Consider the following 24373-nt stretch of genomic DNA (forward strand, 5'->3'; position numbering starts at 1 on the left):
ACTGTGTGTGTGTATATGTGTGTGTATATATATATATATATATATATATATATATAATATTACAGTCCGGGGGGAGGTGGGGACTCAATTCTGGGAGATACTGTATCTGGACACAGGCACAATTTGTTTTTTTCAGGTATTTACCAAAACATATTCAAGCTCTAGTTCTATAATGGATATGGGCTGAAAGTGCACACTCTCAGGTTTAATTTGAGGGTATGTACATCCAAATTGGAGGAAGGGTTTAGGAATTACAGCTCTTAAGAGTAGCCATCCCTCCTCTTTCAAGGGACCAAATGTAATTGGACAATTGAATCAAAAGCTGTTCCTTTGCCAGGTGTGGGCTACTCCATTATTTCTTCATCAATTAAGCTGGTAAAAGGTCTGGAGTTGATTCTAAGCGTGGGATTTGCATTTGGAATCTGTTGCTGTGAACCTACATCATGCATTCAAAGGAGCTGTCCAAGCAAGTGAAAGAGGCCATTGTAAGGCTTCAAAAACTAAACAAACCCATCAGAGAGATCGCAGCAACATCTGGAGTGGCCAAATCAACAGTTTGGTACATTCTGAGTAAAGAAGAACGCACTGGTGAGCTCAGCAACATAAAGAGGCATGGATGGCCATGGAAGACAACAGTGGTGGATGATCGCAGGATCCTCTCTATGGTATAGAAAAACCCATTCACAACAACCAGACAAGAGAAGGACACTCTCCAGGAGGTGGGCGTATCATTGTCAAAGTCTACAATCAAGAGAAGACTTCACGAGAGCAAATACAGAGGGCTCACCACAAGGTGCAAACCATTCATAAGCCTGAAGAATAGAAAAGCCAGATTAGACTTTGCTAAAAAAACATCTAAAAAAGCCAAACCAGTTCTGGAAAAGCATTCTTTGGACGGATGAAAAGGCTTGGAACAGCTCATGATCCAAAGCACACAACGTCATCTGTAAAACTTGGTGGAGGCAGTGTGATGGCATGGGTGGAGGCAGTGTGATGGCATGGGCATACATGGCTTCTAGTGGCAGTGGGTCATTGGTGGTTATTGATGATGTGACAGAAGCAGCCGGATGAATTCTGAAGTGTTTACAGATATACTGTCAGCCCAGATTCAGCCAAATGCAGCAAAGGTGATTGGACGGCTCTTCACAGTACAGATGGACAATGATCCAAAACACACTGCAAAAGCAACCCAGGAGCTTCTGAAGGAAAAGAAGTGGAATATTCTGGAATGGAAGAGTCAATAACCTGATCTCAACCCCATTGAGCATGCATTTCACTTGCTGAAGGCAAAACTAAAGGCAGAAAGACCCACAAACAAAGAACAACTGAAGACAGCTGCAGATAGAGCCTGGCAAAGCATCAGAAAGGAGGAAACACAGTCTTTGGTCATGTCCATGGGTTCCAGGCTTCAGGCAAAGCATCAGAAAGGAGGAAACCCAGTCTTTGGTCATGTCCATGGGTTCCAGGCTTCAGGCAGTCATTGTCAACAAAATATTAAAAATGAACATTTGATTTATAATTCTATTCAATTGTCCAATTACATTTGAGTGCCTGAAAATGGAGGGACTGTGTATAAAAATGGTTGCAGTTCCTAAAATTTGTACTTGATATTTTTGTTCAACCCCTTGAATTGAAGCTGAAAGTCTGCACTTCACATTCATTTGGATTGTTTTCATACTTTTGGCTCTGTATGCCACAGAATAAAACAAAAATGTGTCCAAATGTATATGGACCTAACTGTATATATATGTGTGTGTATCTAATATAAAAAAGAAAAAAAAATATTTTCTACAATTGGATTATGTGCTTCTCTATGCAGTGCAGACAGATGGTGGCAGGGTGCTGTACATAGTTTCCTGAAAACATCATCACAGCCTCCATACTCCTCTCAAGAGCCCTCAGTCCTGATTCAAGCAGTGGGTTGGCTCTTGGGAGGAGTTATGCAAATATTGAAATGCATTGATGGATGAATGTCAGTCTGGAGGAATGGGTGTTTATAGACAGGCTGCATTTGTATGCAGATCAACCTAGATGAGCCTCCATGACTGAAAGAACTGAAATCCAATGAATGAAGGGGGCTGGCCAGGGACAGCTAGGCTGGGAAGGAAAGCGCTAGATGATGCTGGATGTCCTCTAGCCAGGAAATAAGGCGGGCTCTATCTGACTTGCTTCAGATTGTGAAAAGCTCACAGTGTGCAGTGAAATCAGAGTAATCCATTTCCATCCAAGAGAGGAAATGACGCCATATCAGGAAATGACGGGCGGCGCTGGTTCTCTCGTTTTGGGAGGACGTCCTATGCGCACTGATCAGTGTTGTACTGTGTCCCAGGGACACAGCGGATCACCAATCGCAGTGAAGAGCCGTTGACATAGGCTCTATCATGTGATCGGCTGTGTCCAATCACAGCCGATCGCATGTAAATAGGAAAAGCCGGTTATCGGGATTTCTCTCCTCACAAGCTGTCACACTGACAGAGGAGAGGAGAGCCGGTAATCGGCATTCCTCAGAGGGGACATCTACACCGATCATCAGGGCACTGATGATCAGTGTAGCCCCATCAGTGCCGCCTATGAGTACCATATGAGTGCTGCCTTTCAGTGCCACCTACCAGTGCCTCCTCATCAGTGCCCATCAGTGATGCCTGTCAATGCCCATCAGTGCAGCCTATCAGTGTTCATCAGTTCCACCTATCAGTGCCATATACGAGTGCTGCCTTTCAGTTCCCATCACTGATGCCTGTCAATGCCCATCTGCGCCTCCCCATAAGTGCAGCCTATCAGTGCAGCCTCATTAGCGCACATCAGCGAAGGAGAAAAATTACTTATTTACAAAATTTTATAACAAAAACTAAGAAACGTATTTTTTTTTCCATAATTCCCTGTCTTTTTTTTAGTTTAGCAAAAAATAAAAACCCCGAGGTGATTAAATACCACCAAAAGAAAGCTCTGTCTCAAAATAATGATAAAACTTTTGTTTGGGTTCAGTGTTGCATGACCGCGCAATTGTCATTCAAAGTGTGACAGCGCTGAAAGCTGAAAATTGGCCTGGACAGGAAGGGGGTGAAGTACCCGGTAGGCGAGGGGTTAATCTTCATTGAGTCAGATTATTTTTTCTGTGTCTTTCTGTTTGTGTTAAGTTAGTGTATCTAAACCCAAAAACATACATTTTATATATTGCAGCCTACTGCTACTTCGATGTGGTGGCTGCGTTAGTTTTAATTTTTTAGGCTTTTTTCCTCTTTATTTCCACCCAGTAATGCTGCAAATAACACATTCTGTCACTCTGTGCACACTCATGTCTCCACTTCATGGAAGGAGCCATGGTTGTCACCCAGGCTGGACTTCAAACGTAACTGTTTGTTCATTTTCATTACATGGTGGATTGAAGGGATCAACAGGAATTTTCTTTAACCCCTTCTGGTCCGGACACTCCCTCCCCCCCCCCCCTTCCGGTCCGGACACTTTCCCCCCCTTCCAGTCCGGACACTTTCCCCCCCCTTCCAGTCCGGACACTTTCCCCCCCTTCCAGTCCGGACACTTTCCCCCCCTTCCAGTCCGGACACTTTCCCCCCCCTTGCAGTCCGGACACTTTCCCCCCCCTTGCAGTCCGGACACTTCCCCCCCCTTCCAGTCCGGACACTTTCCCCCCCTTCCAGTCCGGACGCTTTCCCCCCCTTCCAGTCCGGACGCTTTCCCCCCCCTTCCAGTCCGGACGCTTTCCCCCCCTTCCAGTCCGGACGCTTTCCCCCCCTTCCAGTCCGGACGCTTTCCCCCCCTTCCAGTCCGGACACTTTCCCCCCCTTCCAGTCCGGACGCTTTCCCCCCCTTCCAGTCCGGACACTTTCACCCCCCTTCCAGTCCGGACACTTCCCCCCCCCTTCCAGTCCGGACACTTTCCCCCCCCCCCTTCCAGTCCGGACACTTTCCAACCCCCTTCCAGTCCGGACACTTTCCCCCCCCTTCCAGTCCGGACACTTTCCCCCCCCTTCCAGCCCGGACACTTCTCCCCCCCCCTTCCAGCCCGGACACTTTCCCCCCCCTTCCAGCCCGGACACTTTCCCCCCCCTTCCAGTCCGGACACTTTCACCCCCCTTCCAGTCCGGACACTTTCCCCCCCCTTCCAGTCCGGACACTTTCACCCCCTTCCTGTCCAGGCCAATTTTCAGCTTTCAGCGCTATCACATTTTGAATGACAATTGCGCGGTCATGCTACACTGTACCCATATGAATTTTTTAGCATTTTTTTGAGACAGATAAAACTTTATTTTGGTGGTATTTATTCACCACTTGGATTTTTTTTTTCGCTATATAAATGAAAGTCTAAACATTTTGGGGAAAAAAAGTGTTTTTCTTATAAAATTTTGCAAATAAATAATTTTTTCTTTGTAAATCTTGCCCAAAATGTATTCAGCTATATTTTTATAAAAAAAAAAATAACCCAAATTAGTTTATAACCAGAAATTTTAATAATTTTTCAAAAACATTTTTTAACATTTTTATGTTCTTGTTTTATATTCTTTTTTTTTTTTTATATGCTGTCACCGTGGTGACACTGTACTACTTGTGGGGGGTGATGAAGAATGTTTTTTTTTTTTTTTTTTAACACTGATTGCTTTTACACCCATAACGGCTGTATAAGCAATCATAGATCCTTCTCTCTGGCTCCATTGAGAACTACTGTGAGAGCTGTGATTGGTCACAGCTTGTCACATGGTACAAGGCTGTTGTGAATGGCCCTGTACCATGTGATCTCTGTGATCATTCACAGATTTCACACGGAGTAAGCTTACTACTATTCATGTGATCACTGATTGGGCAATCAGGAATCACATGATCGGGATCTCACACAGAGGTCCCGTACAGAGATCGGTGTTCCGCTGTGTCCTCCGGACACAGTGGGCACTGGATTGCGGAGCCGCACGCTCTTAGGGAGCGCGCACGGGCAGGGAGGACTTTTATAATCGGCCACCCAACCCTGTGATGCTCCCGTCCGGCCGTTTATATACTTGAGCCGAATGTGAAGTGGTTAATTGCTGAAAGTGTACTTGGCCTGCAAAAAAAAAAACAAAAACAGGATGTACATCTAAGGACAGGAAAGCTGCAATATATTACGTTGTTTGGAAGTTTTTAGATGCTTTTAATAAAAGGGATGTTTCTCTATTTTAGTGGCAATGCGACCTGTTTTGCCTACGGTCAGACTGGGGCAGGGAAGACCTACACCATGATCGGCAGCCAGAAGAACCCCGGTCTGTATGCTTTGGCTGCCAGAGACATCTTCCAGCTGCTGGAATCGGCTCAGCCGTCTAAAGACCTTTCCGTGTGGATCAGCTTTTATGAAATCTACTGCGGACAGCTTTATGACTTGTTCAACGGGAGGAAAAGGTAAAGGGTTCAACGGGAGGAGAAGGTAAAGGGTTCAACGGGAGGAGAAGGTAAAGGGTTCAACGGGAGGAGAAGGTAAAGGGTTCAAGGGGAGGAAGAGGTGAAGGGTTCAACGGGAGGAGAAGGTAAAGGGTTCAACGGGAGGAGAAGGTAAAGGGTTCAACGGGAGGAGAAGGTAAAGGGTTCAACGGGGGGAAGAGGTGAAGGGTTCAACGGGAGGAGAAGGTAAAGGGTTCAACGGGGGGAAGAGGTAAAGGGTTCAACGGGAGGAGAAGGTAAAGGGTTCAACGGGAGGAAGAGGTGAAGGGTTCAACGGGAGGAGAAGGTAAAGGGTTCAACGGGAGGAGAAGGTAAAGGGTTCAACGGGGGGAAGAGATAAAGGGTTCAACGGGAGGAGAAGGTAAAGGGTTCAACGGGGGGAAGAGATAAAGGGTTCAACGGGAGGAGAAGATAAAGGGTTCAACGGGAGGAGAAGGTAAAGGGTTCAACGGGAGGAGAAGGTAAAGGGTTCAACGGGAGGAGAAGGTAAAGGGTTCAACGGGGGGAAGAGATAAAGGGTTCAACGGGGGGAAGAGATAAAGGGTTCAACGGGAGGAGAAGGTAAAGGGTTCAACGGGAGGAAGAGGTGAAGGGTTCAACGGGAGGAAAAGGGTACACATGTGTTGTCCACTTCAAACAGGCGACAAGTCCTTCTACCCAGGGGGATGTGGTTCGTCGCGAACACATGTTGTTGGATTTTTGAAAATCGAATTGATTTTGTAAAAGGGGGTGCAGCAATGACAATAAAGGGTTGTACAGGCGTACCTCGGTTTACAAACGCCTGGGGTAAACGTAATTTTCGGTTTACAAATGAAAATAATGCCTCGGTTTATGAATACGAAGCAAGTTTCCCCAGGATGAATTGCGCCTGGGAGGTTTATTGCGCCGGCCCCGTACATGCTGGAGTCTGTGGGTAGCGTGTAGCGTTGAGTGTGGAGGTGTTGGGAATGGTTTTTGCATCGAGTTTTGGAGCCATTCTGGAAATTTTTTTTAATCATGTCCCTGTACAGTATTTATGCCTTTAAAGTGCACTTTATAGAGTTTTGAATAGATAAAAGACTTTTTTTTTTTTTTTGACCACTAGATGCTGAGCACATGCAGATATGTGGCCTCTCGGCATGACGAGCGACCACATATTTACGTACCATTTAAAAATACATATGTGCTGAGAGCGCACGCCCTGCGCTCTACCAGCACATATGTCCGTGTCTCACGGAAAGGTTCCAATCCCCCTTACGATCAGGACCTTTTCCGATCATGTGACCGCCGTGACACCGAATCACGGCAGTCACATGACCCTAAAACCCCGCCCCAACTTCTGAAACTCTTAAAGGGCTGGGAGGCGCCGGCGCCGGCGCAAAGGGGTTAAAGTAGTTGTAGCCCCTTACATATACCCAGTGAAGTGACTGGCCTCAGGTGACGCACCAAGATGAAACCAATCCATATACATAAGGTGTACCTTTTTATCTGCATTCTTCTGTTCTCTATTGCAGTGTTGATCAACCTTTTCTCAGTCAAGACTCCCTTTAAAATGGACAATCTCACGGCACCCTTTAAAATGAACAGCCTCGAGGCACCCCATTCTAAAATGTAAAAACTATTCTAATAGTTTTACATAATTCATCAACATCCACACACGTAGGAAACCCAACATTAGAGGTGATTTATTCTTGCAATTCAAATACACTTTTGCACACTGGTACTGACTAGTATCCAGGGGTGGACTGACCATTTGAGAACTTGGGCACTGCCTGAGGGTCCGGGTCAGTAGGGGGCCCCATGAGATGCCCCTGGTACCTTTCATAAGCTTTTTTGGGTGTGGTTTGAGTGTGGGTGAAGACACAGATCCCCTATTGCCCGGGGGCCCCATGAGTTGTCAGTCCACCCCTGCTAGTATCCCAATGTTTCTCTTCTCCCTCAGTTTTTCTCCATCACTCAGCTAATGTGACCCCAGCACTGATGGAGAGGAGCGGGGGAGGGGCAAACAAGGATGCTGTGCAGGCCAACATCCTCCTAATCATCTGATGATGTCATTGGTTGCTGGAGGCTAGAAGGTCTTAATGCTGCACAATGAAAACGTGGCTTTGTGTAACTGAAAGGCAGGTTTGATCCACCCGCTGGCTTGTATACAATTTTTGGGCAATTTTTTAATGCATTTTGCCAAGACACCCCTGAAGAAACCTCACAGCCTAGCAGGAGTCAGATAAATCCGGTGAACGAATTTATAAGTTGATCCTGAGCAGAAATGGGCCTGACGGAGGAGGCATCCCAAATATCCTCTGTATCAAGATCGGGAACCACTGCTTCCCAGCTGGTCATACATTTAGTGAGTAAGCTATGAGTGGGAGGAAACCGGGACTTATATATAGTAGACAAGGGTTGTAGCATAGTTTCTATGTCTGAAGGAGAAAAGTCGACCGGAGCCCTCCCAAACTGATTGATATGCATGTCTGAGTTGTAGGAACCTAAAGAAATGCGTGTTTGTCAGGTGGTGTATAGCTTTCAACTCCTCAAAAGATCGTCCAAGGAGTTGTCCATGTTGCTGTCCAGAATCTCAGGTGGCTCAGCAAGAGGAGACATCACCAGACACAGCAGAGGTCGTAGGTTCAGACCCCGTTCCTGACAGTTGTGCAGGTTTGAGTGCTTGATTAGCCCTGGATTTTTTTCACACCTGCATTAGGGTGGACAATGGGTTTCTGTGGCTGAATTCACGACTGTGTGTGAACAGGCACCACAGCTTTCCACTGCTGTTTCCTATGTAGCTGCACATCCATTGGTTAACAGCAGTTTGGTACAGAGGATTGGCCCTGGACACAGGGCGCCTCTTATCAAGAGATCTCCGAACTTTATACTTCTTAATAGGTGATTTAACAGTACTGATTGGCATATTCAAGGCTTTGGACATCTTTTTATGTACTTTTCCATCTTTATAAAGTTCCATTACCTTGTTACACAGGACTTTTGACAGTTCTTTTCTGATCCCCATGGCTCAGTATCTAGCCCAGTCAGTGCTTCCACGTAAGAGCTAACAAACTCATTGACTATTTATACACTGACACTAATTGCAATTTAAAAAGCCACAGATGTGGGACATTAACCTCTAATTGGCATTGTAACCCGTGTGTGTCTGTACCAAGGCCAAACATTCCAGGGGGCGGAGACTTCTGATCCAGGGGGCGGAGACTTATGATTCGGGCCATTTGGGTTTCTGTTATCATTATGATTTAAAAAGGATCCAAACAACTATGTGATAATAAATGGCTTCATATGATCATCCTTCATTAAAAGAGCATTTTTTTGGCATGATCAGTCATATTTTCGATATCAATGCCAAAATTTCACAATTTCTGCCAGGGGATGTAAACTTCTGAGCACAACTGTAGATGTAAAGGAGATTGTACAGTCAGATTGTAAAGTGTATAGCCATCTTGTGTATGTAGGAAAGACTGGCAGGTCAGAATAATTAACATCATTTTGATTTCCCATCTCGCAGGCTCTATGCTAGGGAAGACGGGAAACATGTTGTTCAGGTTGTGGGACTTCGAGAAGTTGAGGTGCATAGTGTGGATTTCCTGTTGGAGGTAAGTACTGTTCCTCTTCTTATGGATCTTCCTATAAAAGCAGTAAAGATAATCCATTTTTATAGGTACGCTTCAGCCAGCCTGTCTGCTGATTATTTCAATATTTTCATCCTAGTAATTGGAGACAGATAAAAGCTGGCTATAGATGGACTGAAATTTGGCCGGTTCAGCAAGGACCAGCCAAAGTTCGATCCATCTATGGCCATCCCAGCTCGAGAAAAATCGATCTTGTGATTATTTCTCAAATGGGTATATTGGAATTTTTTTTTTCAGTTGATCACTGTCTGAAGTTCTGATCAGCGTATTCTAACAGCGGAGGTATCTTGCAGTCAGAATACAATAGTGCAGCAGGGAGGATTCCTCCATCCAACTTGCTTGTATGGATGGGGGAATCTGTTCCTTCTTCTTCTCCTTCTTCTTCTCCTTCTTCTTCTTCTTCTTCTTCTCCTTCTTCTTCTTCTTCTTCTCCTTCTTCTCCTTCTTCTTCTTCTTCTTCTTCTCCTTCTTCTTCTCCTTCTTCTTCTCCTCCTTCTTCTTCTTCTTCTCCTTCTCCTTCTTCTTCTCCTTCTCCTTCTTCTTCTCCTTCTCCTTCTTCTTCTCCTTCTTCTCCTTCTTCTCCTTCTCCTTCTTCTCCTTCTTCTTCTTCTTCTTCTCCTTCTTCTTCTTGTTCTTCTTCTCCTTCTGCTTCTTCTCCTTCTCCTCCTTCTCCTTCTTCTCCTTCTCCTTCTTCCTCTTCCTTCTTCTCCTCTTTCTTTTTCCTCTTCCTTCTTCTTCCTCCTCTTTCTGCTTCCTCTTCCTTCTTCTCCTTCTTCTCCTTCTTCCTCCTCTTTCTGCTTCCTCTTCCTTCTCCTTCTTCCTCCTCTTTCTTCTTCCTCTTCCTACTTCTCCTTCTTCCTCCTCTTCTTCTTCCTCTTCCTTCTTCTCCTTCTTCCTCCTCCTTTCTTCTTCCTCTTCCTTCCTTCTTCCTCTTCCTTCCTCTTCCTCTTCCTTCTTCTTCCTCCTCTTTTTTTCTTCTTCCTCTTCCTTCTTCTTCCTCCTCCTTTTTTTTCTTCTTCCTCTTCCTTCTTCTTCCTCTTCCTTCTTCTCCTTCTTCCTCCTCCTTTCTTCTTCCTCTTCCTTCTTCTCCTTCTTCCTCCTCCTTTCTTCTTCCTCTTCCTTCTTCTCCTCTTCCTCTTTTCTTCTTCCTCCTCCTTTCTTCTTCCTCCTCCTTTCTTCTTCCTCTTCCTTCTTCCTCCTCCTTTCTTCCTCCTCTTCCTTCTTCCTCCTCTTTCTTCTTCCTCTTCCTTCTTCTCCTTCTTCCTCCTCTTACTTCTTCTTCTCCCTCCTCTTACTTCTTCTCCTTCTCCCTCCTCTTACTTCTTCTCTTTCTTCCTCCTCTTACTTCTTCCTCCCTTCCTTCCCTCCCTCCTTCCTTCCTTCCTTCCCTCCCTCCTTCCTTCTTCCCTCCTTCCTTCTTCCCTTCTTCCTTCCCTCCTTTTTTTTTTTTTTTTTGATCAGCCTGCTGGCTCATGAGAAAAAAAAAAAAAGATCCATCTTCGGCTAGCCTAAAGCCAGCCATGCAATCAAAATTGGGCAGGTTCAGCAGGGAGTGGCCGAATTTCATTAAATCTATGGGCAGGCTGGTTGTACTGAAGGTGATCCGTCAATTGACTGACTGCAGTACAATCAGCCTGTCCTTTTTTTTTTTTTGTTTTGTTTTGTTTTTTTTGTTCAGTCGCTGCTGGCGGCTTTAGCCATTGGCTGTGATCATTGTATGTTGATGGCTGGAAAACCTCCCGCCATCAGAATACAAAAGCTCTGTGGTAGGGATTCCCTCATCAATACTGAATGTGTTGATGGTGGAGTCGAGCAATCTTCTTTCCTGAAACCCGTGGTTGCAGAAAAGAAAATTGCTTAATGTGTGCCCAGCTTAAGGCAGAAGAGATGCTTAGGCCCCCATATTATTTGATTTACATTGATGAGGTTTGCAATAGGCAGACAAGTCGCCCAATTTGCATTGTGTAGTGTCATGCCCCCTCCCCATCAGACAACAACTGCTTAAATGAAAAAAAAACAGGTGTGCGCTAATAATCTCACCCAAATTATTATAAATATTGTCACATATATACCTAGATAAATCTTTATATCAATAAAATAATAATAGTGTCCAAATAAATGTGCAAAAGTCCAACACCAAAAAAATTTTTTCTGTATCAATAAACAATCTTCAATTCAAAAATATATTTTTCATGTGCTAAATGCAAAACCACCGTGCGTGAATCCACCACCGAATAAATTGAATGAACTCACCAGAGCAATATGCTGATCATATTATAAATCGGCATAAGCGCTTGTGCTCTGGGAGCGATACTCTGCAGGAGAATTTCAGCATATATGGAATGTTTCAATATGGCAGCCACTTCTTCATAAACTCCAAATGGTACTCGGGAAGTAAGAGAGGAGAAGCTCATAGTGCAGTAACATATAAAAAGAATATTTATTTAAAATAAATCATCGCACTCACAGTAAACGGTGTCTAAGACGACACCAGCATAATCCGCGTTCACTGCAATGAAAGACACAACCTCCTCCAGCATCCACGGATGCAGACAGATCAGGGAACTTCGTGACGTCACATCCACAAGCTCCGACCTACGCGTTTCGTCACCTGACGTCCTCAACTGCTCCGTTTCATTCAATTTATTCGGTGGTGGATTCATGCACGGTGGTTTTGCATTTTGCACATGAAAAATATATTTTTTAATTTAAGATTGTTTATTGATACAGAAAATGTTTTTTGGGTGTTGGACTCTTGCACATTTATTTGGACACCGGGTCGGACTCACCATTTGGAAACTCGGCACTGCCCAAGGGCCCAGGGTCAGTAGGGGGCCCCATGAGATGCCCCTGGTACCTTTTTTTTCATAGGCTTTTTTGAGTTTGGGCAAGGACACAGGGGCCCCATGATCCCCTATTGCCTGGGGGCCCCATGAGTTGTCCGCCCCTGTTTGGACACTATTATTAATTTATTGATATAAAGATTTATATAGGTATATATGTGACAATATTTATAATAATTTGGGTGAGATTATTAGCGCGAACCTGTTTTTTTTCCATTTATGCACACACCTTGTAGGTTAGGTTTTTTCGGCTTTTTTTTATTTACTTTACACTATATATTTTATTTAATTTTTTGTGGCGCTGTCCATATTTTTCTAATAACTGCTTAAAATCGTATCTTTTGTGATACGACAGGCAGATGTACAGCTTTCACAAAATGAACTCTCCCCCTGGTTTACCAAAAGAGCAGAAGGGCCCATTTACTCTTCGCCTTTCTCGCGCAGTGCATTGCATTGCATTGCAAAGAGGAGCCAAATCTATCAAACTGGGCAGCTGTGAACGACAACTACAGTTGCTTGCGCTCTGAACCGAACTGTCAAGCCATCGAATGGCTGGTTTCATAACTGACCACGTGTGATGGCAACTGCAGATCAAACAGAGGCTAAGTTGGCAGTTTTCTTCGCTGTAAAGGATAGGAGGGTTTAGTTTTTGTTTTAATGCAGGTTTTGTCACACAACTTGTATTGTGTTAAGGCAGCCCATTCATTTGTATTTGCGCACCAGAACGGGCAATAAAATGTACATGCGGAATTTCTTACAACGTATACACCGCAGAGCTGCATCGCCTTCATTTGTTGGTGGGCCAATCAAAATGAATGGCACCGCAACACACGGCCCGCTTTTACCAGACAACTCTAGTTGCCAGTGAATTCTTCAGAACTAATACTGCTGGTGTATATTTCATGATCTCAATAAATGGTGACATTCTTTTCTGTCTAGATGATTGCAAAGGGCAGCAGGGAACGCAGCACAGGCTCCACCGGTGTGAATTCCGACTCCTCCCGCTCACATGCTGTCATACAGATACAGATCAAAGATGGCAGGAATCGAAAACTTGGGAGGTGAGACTATAATTTCTAGTGGTGCACCGAAATGAAAACTCTGGTACCGAAAATTCAAAATGCACTTACCGAAATGCGCAGTTTTTCAAAATTAATACACATTTTTTGGAAAACAATACAATTTCATTAAAAAATGAAACAAGAAAAAACAATATATACCCCAATTTTTTTGTAAAATATGAAAGAGGATGTTACAACGAGTAAATAGATACCCAACATGTCACGCTTTAAAATTGCGAATGCTCGTTGAATGGCGTGAAACTGCGGTACTTAAAAATCTTCATGGGTGATGCTTTAAAAATGTCTACAGGTCAGCAGTGTAAAGTTACAGAGGAGGTCTAGTGCGAGAATTATTGCTCTTGCTCTGACGTTCGTGGTGATACCTCACGTGTGTGGTTTGAACACCACTTACATATGTGGGCATGGCCTACGTATGCGTTCACCACTACATGCGAGTACGGGGGGGATGGGGGCACTTTTAAACTTTTTTTTTTTTTTCACTTTCCCATTTTAAAAAAAAATGTAATCACTTTTATTGTCCTCACAAAAAATGCATACATCCCTTGTGATAGCAATAATTAGTGACAGGTCCTCTTTATGAAGAGATATGGGGTCAATAAGACATAATTAGTGACAGGTCCTCTTTATGAAGAGATATGGGGTCAATAAGACATAATTAGTGACGGGTCCTCTTTATGAAGAGATATGGGGTCAATAAGACATAATTAGTGACGGGTCCTCTTTATGGAGAGATGTGGGGTCAATAAGACATAATTAGTGACAGGTCCTCTTTATGGAGAGATGTGGGGTCAATAAGACATAATTAGTGACAGGTCCTCTTTATGGAGAGATGTGGGGTCAATAAGACATAATTAGTGACAGGTCCTCTTTATGGAGAGATGTGGGGTCAATAAGACATAATTAGTGACAGGTCCTCTTTATGGAGGGATATGGGGTCAATAAGACCCCACATCTCTGCTCTGCAATGTAAAGCATTGGATCAAAATAAAGCATTCATCTAGTGCATGGGTGTCAAACTGGCGGCCCTCCAGCTGTTGCCAAACTACAAGTCCCATGAGGCATTGCAAGATTGCCAGTTACAAGCATGACTCCCAAAGGCAGAGGCATGATGGGACTTGTAGTTTCGCAACAGCTGGAGGGCCGACAGTTTGACACCCCTGACCTAGTTCATAAAAAAAAAAAAAAAAAAAAATGCTTGGAACTGGAAGTGACATCGATCCAGTCCTCCAAGGGCATAGAGATGAGTGGAGGCCATCTTTTCATCACACATCTCTATGTCCATCACCGGGATCATTTTGATGGTTTCTCAGGTAAGGCTGAGAACTACCGAGCGGCGAGGGGCGGGCTTTTTTCGGCACCTGTATCGGTGCTCTTTTTCATTTTGGACAACAACCGAAACGTTTCAGCCACCAAAATTTCAGTGCATCCCTAATAATTTCCCCTGTACAATATGCTGTTTGACATCTCTCAGTCTTTGTAGATCTTTAGGTGTTCAAATACCGTGTGTAAAGCTGGGTACACACAGATCGAAATCTGAATGGTTTAGCGGGGACCAGCCGAATTTCAATCTGTGTCTATCTCTCCCTGTTGGGCAGAAGCAGATCGTTAGACTGGCCTCTATCACACAGAAATCATATGGCGTCCTCCTGCACATGCGCAGATTGCGCTCCTGCAGAGCGGCGCGATCTGTCACAGGCCGTGTACCTTGGACACGGCCGATGACAGATCTGAGTATCGGCCCCATTGCTGGTACCATGTGATCTGCTGTGACTAATCACAGCAGGTCACATGACAGTTGTATACAATGGATGGCTTCATTCATGCCATCCATTGTATACTAGTGTCTAGCCGTGAATGGTTACAGCTAATCACATGCACATGTCATGTGATTAGCTGTGGCCAAATCACAGCTAAGCACAAAAAACAAAAAAAGCTGAATGAATCTATGTCATTCAGGTAAATGCTTGCTTATAGCAAAGTAATTCTTTGCTAAAAGCAAATTGTGTAAAAAAAAAAAAAAGAAATACTGATCACTTCCCCAAAGTAGTAAAATGTTACTATGGTAACATTGTACTACTTTGGTCATAGTGAAATATGAAAAAAAAATCTTAGAAAAAAGAAAAAAAATTTAATAAAAAAAAAAAAAAAAAAAATATATATATTTTTTTCATACTGTCACCAGTGTCCCTGATCACCGCCATACCAGTTATATGATGACGCTGTACTGCACTGGTGACAGTATGCAAAAAAAAAAAAAATAGTGAAACAAATTTTTTTAATTTTTTCATTTTCCGAAAAATTATGACAAAAAAAATACAACTTCAAAAAACTCGCCATGCCTCTTATGAAGTACATCGGACTGTCTACTTTACAAAAAGGAGTCATTTGGGGGATATCTGTACTATTCTGACATTTGGGGGGATATCTGTACTGTTCTGACATTTGGGGGATATCTGTCCTGTCCTGACATTTGGGGGATATCTGTACTGTCCTGACATTTGGGGGATATCTGTACCGTTCTGACATTTGGGGGATATCTGTACCGTTCTGACATTTGGGGGATATCTGTACCGTCCTGACATTTGGGGGATATCTGTACCGTCCTGACATTTGGGGGATATCTGTACCGTCCTGACATTTGGGGGATATCTGTACTGTTCTGACATTTGGGGGATATCTGTACTGTCCTGACATTTGGGGGATATCTGTACCGTTCTGACATTTGGGGGGATATCTGTACTGTTCTGACATTTGGAGGATATCTGTACTGTCCTGACATTTGGGGGGATATCTGTACTGTCCTGACATTTGGGGGGATATCTGTACTGTTCTGACATTTGGGGGATATCTGTACTGTCCTGACATTTGGGGGATATCTGTACTGTCCTGACATTTGGGGATATCTGTACTGTCCTGACATTTGGGGATATCTGTACTGTTCTGACATTCTTGGACCTCAAGAAATTAGATTGGCTGTCAGTACTTCAGGATTGATCAATATTCAGATCTATACCATAGTTTGTGAACTCTATAACTTTCCTACATACTTTCACCAAAGACATTTAGCTGAATACATCTCGGCCTAAATTTATGAATTTATTTGCAAACTTTTATAACAGAAACAAAGAAAAACGTGTGGTTTTTTTTTTTTCTTTTTCAAATGTTTTGGTCTTTTTTTGTTAATTTAGCAAAAAATAAAAACCCCAGCGGTGATTAAATACCACCAAAAGAAAGCTCTAGTTGTGTGAAGAAAATGATAAAATTTTTGTTCGGGTACAATGTTGTATGACCGCGCAATGACCGCCTACAGGGCATTTACACCCCCTTCCTGCCCAGGCCAATTCTCAGCTTTCAGCGCTGTTGCAATTTGAATGACAATTGCGCGGTCATGCGACACTGTACTCGTATGAAAGTTTTATCTTTTTTTTTTTTAGGTAGAACTTTCTTTCGGTGGTATTTTGATCACCTCGGGGTGTTTTATTTTTTGCTAAACAAACCAAAAACTACTGAAAATTTTGAAAAAAAAATTGTTTTTTCTTAGTTTTTGTTTTTAAATTTTGTAAATAAGTGATTTTTCTCCTTCACTGATGTGCGCTAATGAGGCTTCATTGATGGGCACTAATAGGCAGCACTGATGGGCACTGATGAGGAGGCACTGGTAGGTGGCACTGATGGGCATTGACAGGCATCACTGATGGGCACTGAAAGGCAGCACTCGTATATGGCACTGATAGGTGGCACTGATAGGCATCACTGACTGGCACTGATAGGCAGCACTGATAGATGTCACTGAAAGGCAGCTCAGATGGGCACTGATATGTGGCATTGATGGGCACTGGCAGGTGGCATTGATGGACACTGACAGGTGGCACTGCTGGGGCTGCACTGATCATCAGTGTACATGCCCCCTCTGAGGAATGACGATTAACGGCTCTCCTCTGTCAGCGTGACAGCTCGTGAGGAGAGAAATGCTGATAACCGTCGTTTCCTTATTTTCATGCGATCAGCTGTGATTGGACACAGCTGATCACATGACTGAGCCGACATCTTCGGTTCTTTCTGTTGTCTGAGGGACACAGCGCACCATCGATCTCCGCGCTGCGCGCTCCTGGAGCTGCGCACATGCGGTTAGGGTGGGAGAACGTCATATGACGTCCTCCCAGAACGAGAGAACCACCTTGCGCCCGTCATCACATTATATGGCGGGTGGGAGACAGTTAAACAAGTGCTCTGAAAGCCCACACTGCATGGGTCAACTGATCATTTTTTTTCTAGGGGTGAGTATAAAGTTTATACTCACCTGATCCTCCAGAAAACTGCTCTCCCCCCACGGTCCAGTGTTTGACTGTTCCTGTCTATGGAGCGTGCTGACGCCAGGAACAGTCTATTTTTCAAGGCTGGAGAGTGGGGGTGCCAGACTGGTCTTGTGCAGGGAGGATCCCTGGGATCAGGTAAGTAGATCTCTGCTGTCCTTTCCCCTAGAATATTATGAGCAGTTAATCCTCATTAAATAACGACTTCACTAAAATATAAAAATGAAGGAATGTGATCATCGTTTAAACGTTACAAAGAATACAACAGAATATGCAAAAAGGAAATAAAGGCGCAAAATTTGAAAACTAACAACAGATTGCAAAAGATAGCAGGACCAACCCCCAAAAAATTCTTCAAATATATGAATAGTAGAAAGGTCCGGTCTGAGCATGTAGGCCCTTTACAGAATCATCTAGAGGGGGTGACTGGGGACAAAGAGAAGGCAAATTTATGAAATCCCTTCTTTAGCTCTGTGTATACAAAGGAGCATGGAGGAGCTCTTGCCCATAATGGGGGGTGGTACTGACACAGCTCCAGATGATCCACATTGGCTCACAATTGATATGATCCAGAAATATTTAGACAGAATAAAGGTGAATAAAGCCCCTGGACTGGATGGCATACACCCACGGGGGCCTTAAAGAATTCAGCTCTGTCATTTCAAAGCTATTGTTTCTCATTTTTAGGGACTCTTTAATGACTGGCATAGTACCACTGGATTGGTGTAAGGCCCATGAGGGGCCAATATTTAAAAAGGGGTCAAAATATTTACCAAGTAATTATAGACCTGTTAGTGTAACTTCTATAGTTGGGAAGATACTGGAGAGTTTAATAAAAGACCACATAGATGAGTTCTTGCTGGAAACAAATATTTTAAGCAAAAGACAGCATGGATTCATGAAAGACAGAAGTTGTCAAACAAATCTGAGTTCTTTTTATGAGGAGTGCCTGTGGACTTGGTATACTTGGACAGAGGGGTGGCTGTGGACTTGGTATACTTGGACAGAGGGGTGGTGGTGGACGTGGTATACTTGGACAGAGGGGTGGCTGTGATGTGGTATACTTGGACAGAGGAGTGGTGGTGGACGTGGTATACTTGGACAGAGGGGTGGTGGTGGACGTGGTATACTTGGACAGAGGGGTGGCTGTGATGTGGTATACTTGGACAGAGGGGTGGTGGTGGATGTGGTATACTTGGACAGAGGGGTGGTGGTGGACGTGGTATACTTGGACAGAGGGGTGGCTGTGATGTGGTATACTTGGACAGAGGAGTGGTGGTGGACGTGGTATACTTGGACAGAGGGGTGGCTGTGATGTGGTATACTTGGACAGAGGGGTGGTGGTGGATGTGGTATACTTGGACAGAGGGGTGGTGGTGGACGTGGTATACTTGGACAGAGGGGTGGTGGTGGACGTGGTATACTTGGACAGAGGGGTGGCTGTGATGTGGTATACTTGGACAGAGGGGTGGCGGTGGACGTGGTATACTTGGACAGAGGGGTGGCTGTGATGTGGTATACTTGGACAGAGGGGCGGCGGTGGACGTGGTATACTTGGACAGAGGGGTGGCTGTGATGTGGTATACTTGGACAGAGGGGCGGCGGTGGACGTGGTATACTTGGACAGAGGGGTGGCTGTGGACGTGGTATACTTGGACAGAGGGGTGGCTGTGGACATGGTATACTTGGACAGAGGGGTGGCTGTGGACATGGTATACTTGGACAGAGGGTTGGCGGTGGATGTGGTATACTTGGATGGGGGGGGGGGGCTGTGGACGTGGTATAAAGATCATATTCAGAGAGTGGTGGTTAATGATTCATACTCTGAATGGTCTAGGGTTGTCAGTGGTGTACCCCAAGGTTCAGTGTTATTAGTGGGGTACCCCAAGGTTCAGTGTTGTCAGTGGTGTACCCCAAGGTTCAGTGCTGTCAGTGGTGTACCCCAAGGTTCAGTGCTGTCAGTGGTGTACCCCAAGGTTCAGTATTGGGACCCTTTCTTTTTAAATATTTATATAAACAATATCGGGTCTGGGATTATAAATCCCATTTCACTCTTTGCAGATGACACCAAGCTGTCCCAGGGAATAACATCCTTACAGGGTGTCTCCAATTTATAAGCCGTCATCAATGCTCTGTATAATTGGGCAACTATGTGGCAAATGAGGTTTCATGTTGATAAATGTAAGGTTCTGCACTTGGGGGCTAAGAATATGCATGCATCATACATACTGGGGGGAGGGTACAACTGGGGGGGTCAATGGTGAAGAAGGATCTGGGGGAATTAATGGTGGAGAAGGATCTGGGGGTTCTGGTAGATCACAAGCTTAATAATGACATGCAATGCCAAGCTGCAGGTTCTAAAGTGGGCAAAATCTTGTATTAGGAGAGGTATAGACTCCAGAGAGAAATATCATTCCCTCCCCCCCCCCCCCCTCCCCGGTACAAATCATTAGTATGACCTCATCTGGAATATGCAGTTCAATTTTGGGCACCAATTCACAAAAAGAACATTGGGGAACTGGAGAAAGTACAGAGAAGGGCAACCAAACTGATATGAGGCATGGAGGAGCTCAGCTATGAGGAAAGATTAGAGGAACTGAATTTATTCTCTACTGAGAAGAGGAGATTAAGGGGGGAAATGATCTCCATGTATAATACATAAGGGGGGGATATGATCTCCATGTATAATACATAAGGGGGGATATGATCTCCATGTATAATACATAAGGGGGGATATGATCTCCATGTATAATACATAAGGGGGGGGGGATATGATCTCCATGTATAATACATAAGGGGGATATGATCTCCATGTATAATACATAAGGGGGGGATATGATCTCCATGTATAATACATAAGGGGGGATATGATCTCCATGTATAATACATAAGGGGGATATGATCTCCATGTATAATACATAAGGGGGGATATGATCACCATGTATAATACATAAGGAGGGGATATGATCTCCATGTATAATACATAAGGGGGGATATGATCTCCATGTATAATACATAAGGGGGGATATGATCTCCATGTATAATACATAAGGGGGGATATGATCTCCATGTATAATACATAAGGGGGATATGATCACCATGTATAATACATAAGGGGGATATGATCTCCATGTATAATACATAAGGGGGGATATGATCTCCATGTATAATACATAAGGGGGATATGATCTCCATGTATAATACTGTACATAAGGGGGATATGATCACCATGTATAATACATAAGGGGGATATGATCACCATGTATAATACATAAGGGGGGATATGATCTCCATGTATAATACATAAGGGGGATATGATCACCATGTATAATACATAAGGGGGGATATGATCACCATGTATAATACATAAGGGGGGATATGATCACCATGTATAATACATAAGGAGGGATATGATCTCCATGTATAATACATAAGGGGGGATATGATCTCCATGTATAATACATAAGGGGGATATGATCACCATGTATAATACATAAGGGGGGATATGATCTCCATGTATAATACATAAGGGGGGATATGATCTCCATGTATAATACATAAGGGGGGATATGATCTCCATGTATAATACATAAGGGGGGATATGATCTCCATGTATAATACATAAGGGGGGATATGATCACCATGTATAATACATAAGGGGGGATATGATCACCATGTATAATACATAAGGGGGGATATGATCTCCATGTATAATACATAAGGGGGGATATGATCACCATGTATAATACATAAGGGGGGATATGATCACCATGTATAATACATAAGGGGGGATATGATCACCATGTATAATACATAAGGGGGATATGATCTCCATGTATAATACATAAGGGGGGATATGATCTCCATGTATAATACATAAGGGGGATATGATCTCCATGTATAATACATAAGGGGGGATATGATCTCCATGTATAATACATAAGGGGGGATATGAGCACCATGTATAATACATAAGGGGGGATATGATCACCATGTATAATACATAAGGGGGGATATGATCTCCATGTATAAATACATCAGTGGTTCATATAGTGATCTCGGTGTAGTTATTCCCCCTGAGGTCATCACAGAGGACAAGGGGGTGCTCTTTACATCTGGAGGAAAATAAATATAATCTCCAAACACGGAAAGGTTTCTTCACAGTGAGAGCTGTGAGAATGTGGAATAGACTCCCTCAAGAGTTGGTTGTGGCCAGCTCAGTGGATTGCTGTAGGAAAGTCCTGGATTCTTTCTTGGATACACAGAATATAACTGGATATAACATTTATAGGGAAAGTTGATCCAGGGAATATCCGATTGCCTCTCGGGGGATCAGGAAGGAATTTTTCCCCTGCAGGAGCAAATTGGATCGTGCTTTGCTGGGTTTTTTGCCTTCCTCTTTAATCAACTGTGGGTGTAGGATTATAACTTTTTTTTTTTTTTTGGTTGAACTAGATGGACTTTTGTCTTTTTTCAGCCAGACTAACTATGTAACCCATGCAGTGCAAGCACAGCCCCACTGCATAGGAGAAAAAAAATTGCCTGTAGTTCAGTGTTTTTACTGTGTATACATTAGTTACTCTTTTGTGCATTTATCTTATCACTTGTGCAGAAAAAAATGCATAAAGGGACATAGTTACCTTGCCTCATGGCTCTGAGCAAATGCAATGCACAAAAAAAAAATTGATGAACAAAAACAAAGTTTAAATATTAACAGTAGTATAAAGTAGAGATCTCAAAAAATGTGCTGAGAAATGGTGGTGGGGGGGAGGGTGTTATTTTCCAATAATACATTTTTTTAGTACAAGAACATGACAAAAGCATACAGAGTTGCCCACAGAGATGAGCAAAATGATATCTAGATCAACATTACAGGTTAGGATCTCAAATTAGATAATGGCTCTAAAAAAAATATATAGTGTAGATCAGGAACAGAAAATAAAACCAAGACATAAGGCAAAATAAGAAAACAAACAAAAAACAACAAAATAAAACGGGGGAGGGGATTATGTTTGTCCCATGCCAGAGATGGGCCAATTAGGAGTGACTGATAGCCATGCAAATCTCCAGCCTTTGAGATACCTGTCATTAGCTGTGAATGGATAGTCTGTCAGGAAAGAAAGGAAGAAGATCCCACCGCTGACAGAATATTCCATCAAGCAGAGAGGGCACCCACCCTCTCCCATGGAAGCAGGGCATTGAGCCCATAGCTCCGATTCAATGATCCTGGAGTTTTCTTTATTAAAATATATATAGAACTTATTTATTTAAACAAACACCATGTACAGATTAAATATTACCCCTTCGATCTGCATATGAGTGAAACAGAATTACATTGGTTTCTGAATGACGCTTCTGAACAGTGTTTATGAACGCTGTTTGAAATCTCTGTTTTTGGCAGCAGGGGCTACACCAGCAATGGGCAAACTACGGCCCGCGGGCCGTATACGGCCCGGCGGACCTTTTAATCCGGCCCGCGGAGCTAGGCTCCCCTCACAGTCCGCCCTGAAGACCGGTGTAGCATGAAAATCTGTCTCCTATGAGGATCTGTCCCCCTCGACGTATCTGCGCATGTGCCGGAGAACACCGATCGGCTGCTAATGCCTGAAACTGGCACATGCGCAGATACGTCGAGGGGGACAGATCCTCATAGGAGACAGATTTTCATGCTACACCGGAACGGCGCGGGACACGGCGAGAGGAACGCGCGGAGCAAAGGTAAGTGAATTGACACAGGGGGGACTTGGGGACTTAATATGGGGGATGAATTAATATGGGGAATGAATTACTATATGGGGGATTAATTACTATGGGGGATGAATTACTATATGGGGGATGAATTACTATGGGGGATGAATTACTATATGGGGGATGAATTACTATATGGGGGATGAATTACTATATGGGGGATGAATTACTATGGGAGGGATGAATTACTATATGGGGGATGAATTACTATATGGGGGATGAATTACTATATGGGGGATTAATTACTATGGGGGATGAATTACTATATGGGGGATGAATTACTATATGGGGGATGAATTACTATATGGGGGATGAATTACTATGGGAGGGATGAATTACTATATGGGGGATGAATTACTATGGGGGATGAATTACTATGGGGGATGAATTACTATATGGGGGATGAATTACTATATGGGGGATGAATTACTATGGGGGATGAATTACTATATGGGGGATGAATTACTATATGGGGGATGAATTACTATGGGGGATGAATACTGCAGCTGCTGACATTTAATATTAGGGCACTTACTTGTCCAGAGATCCAGTGGTGTCCTCAATCAGATTCTTCAATCAGCTGTCAGGTGCTAGCACCACCATCTTAACTAAGGGAAACTGGCAATGAAGCCATGAGTCTGCACAGCTGGTTTACTACTGCGCATGAGCGAAACAAGCTGCGCTTTGTGAATGGGCTTCTGTGACCTGTGATGTGTCCTAGAGGGCTGTGGGGCGGGGGATTATTGGTGAACTCAGCCGTTAGTGGGAACGGGTACCTGTCAAAACCAGGTACCTGCTCCCCCCACCACCACAAAAGGTGCCAAAAAATGCAAAAAAATAAAATCTGAAGAATATATTTTCAAAAATGTATATTTTTAAAAATATATTATTTTTAAATATATTCTTCAGATTTTTTTTTTTAACATATATTTGTAAATGCATTCCAAAAATGTAGATTTGTATTTATAAAGACATTATTTATATATATATACACACACAGTTGTGTTCAAAATAATAGCAGTGTGTTGAAACACGTGACTAAAGCTGAAAATCCTTCTAATAGCTTTTATTTCCATCCACACAAATGCATTGGGAACACGACACATTCTATTCCAAATCACAACATGAAGAAAAATACATCAAATTTGTGTTGTTCCTCTAAAAAAAATTGAAGAAAAGTGAATATTAGACGGTTCAAAAAATCGCAGTGTTTGTATTCTTCTTTACAAACTCAAACATTCACTATATAAACTGAGAAATGTTTGAAGATTTTGCTTTCCTTTGAATGACTTCATGAATATTTGGTTGTAGTCGCACTGTTTCTGAGAACTGCTGTACATCTGTGTTGC

The 24373-nt window shown here is 43.4% G+C and overlaps 1 protein-coding gene across 1 annotated transcript in view; it reads left to right on the top strand.

The window, feature by feature from the left end:
• Positions 1-5171: 5171 nt before the first annotated feature.
• KIF24 (kinesin family member 24) overlaps positions 5172-24373 on the top strand; it is a 46698-nt gene continuing 27496 nt past the window's right edge. Inside the window, exons 1-3 of the mRNA XM_089666742.1 lie at positions 5172-5382; positions 8915-9002; positions 12821-12942. Of these exons, the coding sequence (XP_089522868.1) occupies positions 5222-5382; positions 8915-9002; positions 12821-12942 (371 nt within the window). The 5' untranslated portion in view covers positions 5172-5221. The remainder of the gene's footprint in view (positions 5383-8914; positions 9003-12820; positions 12943-24373) is intronic.

Source organism: Staurois parvus, unplaced genomic scaffold (genome assembly GCF_062004578.1).
Source record: "Staurois parvus isolate SC_StPar_1 unplaced genomic scaffold, SC_StPar_1.0 ptg002812l, whole genome shotgun sequence".
Lineage (NCBI taxonomy): Eukaryota > Metazoa > Chordata > Amphibia > Anura > Ranidae > Staurois > Staurois parvus.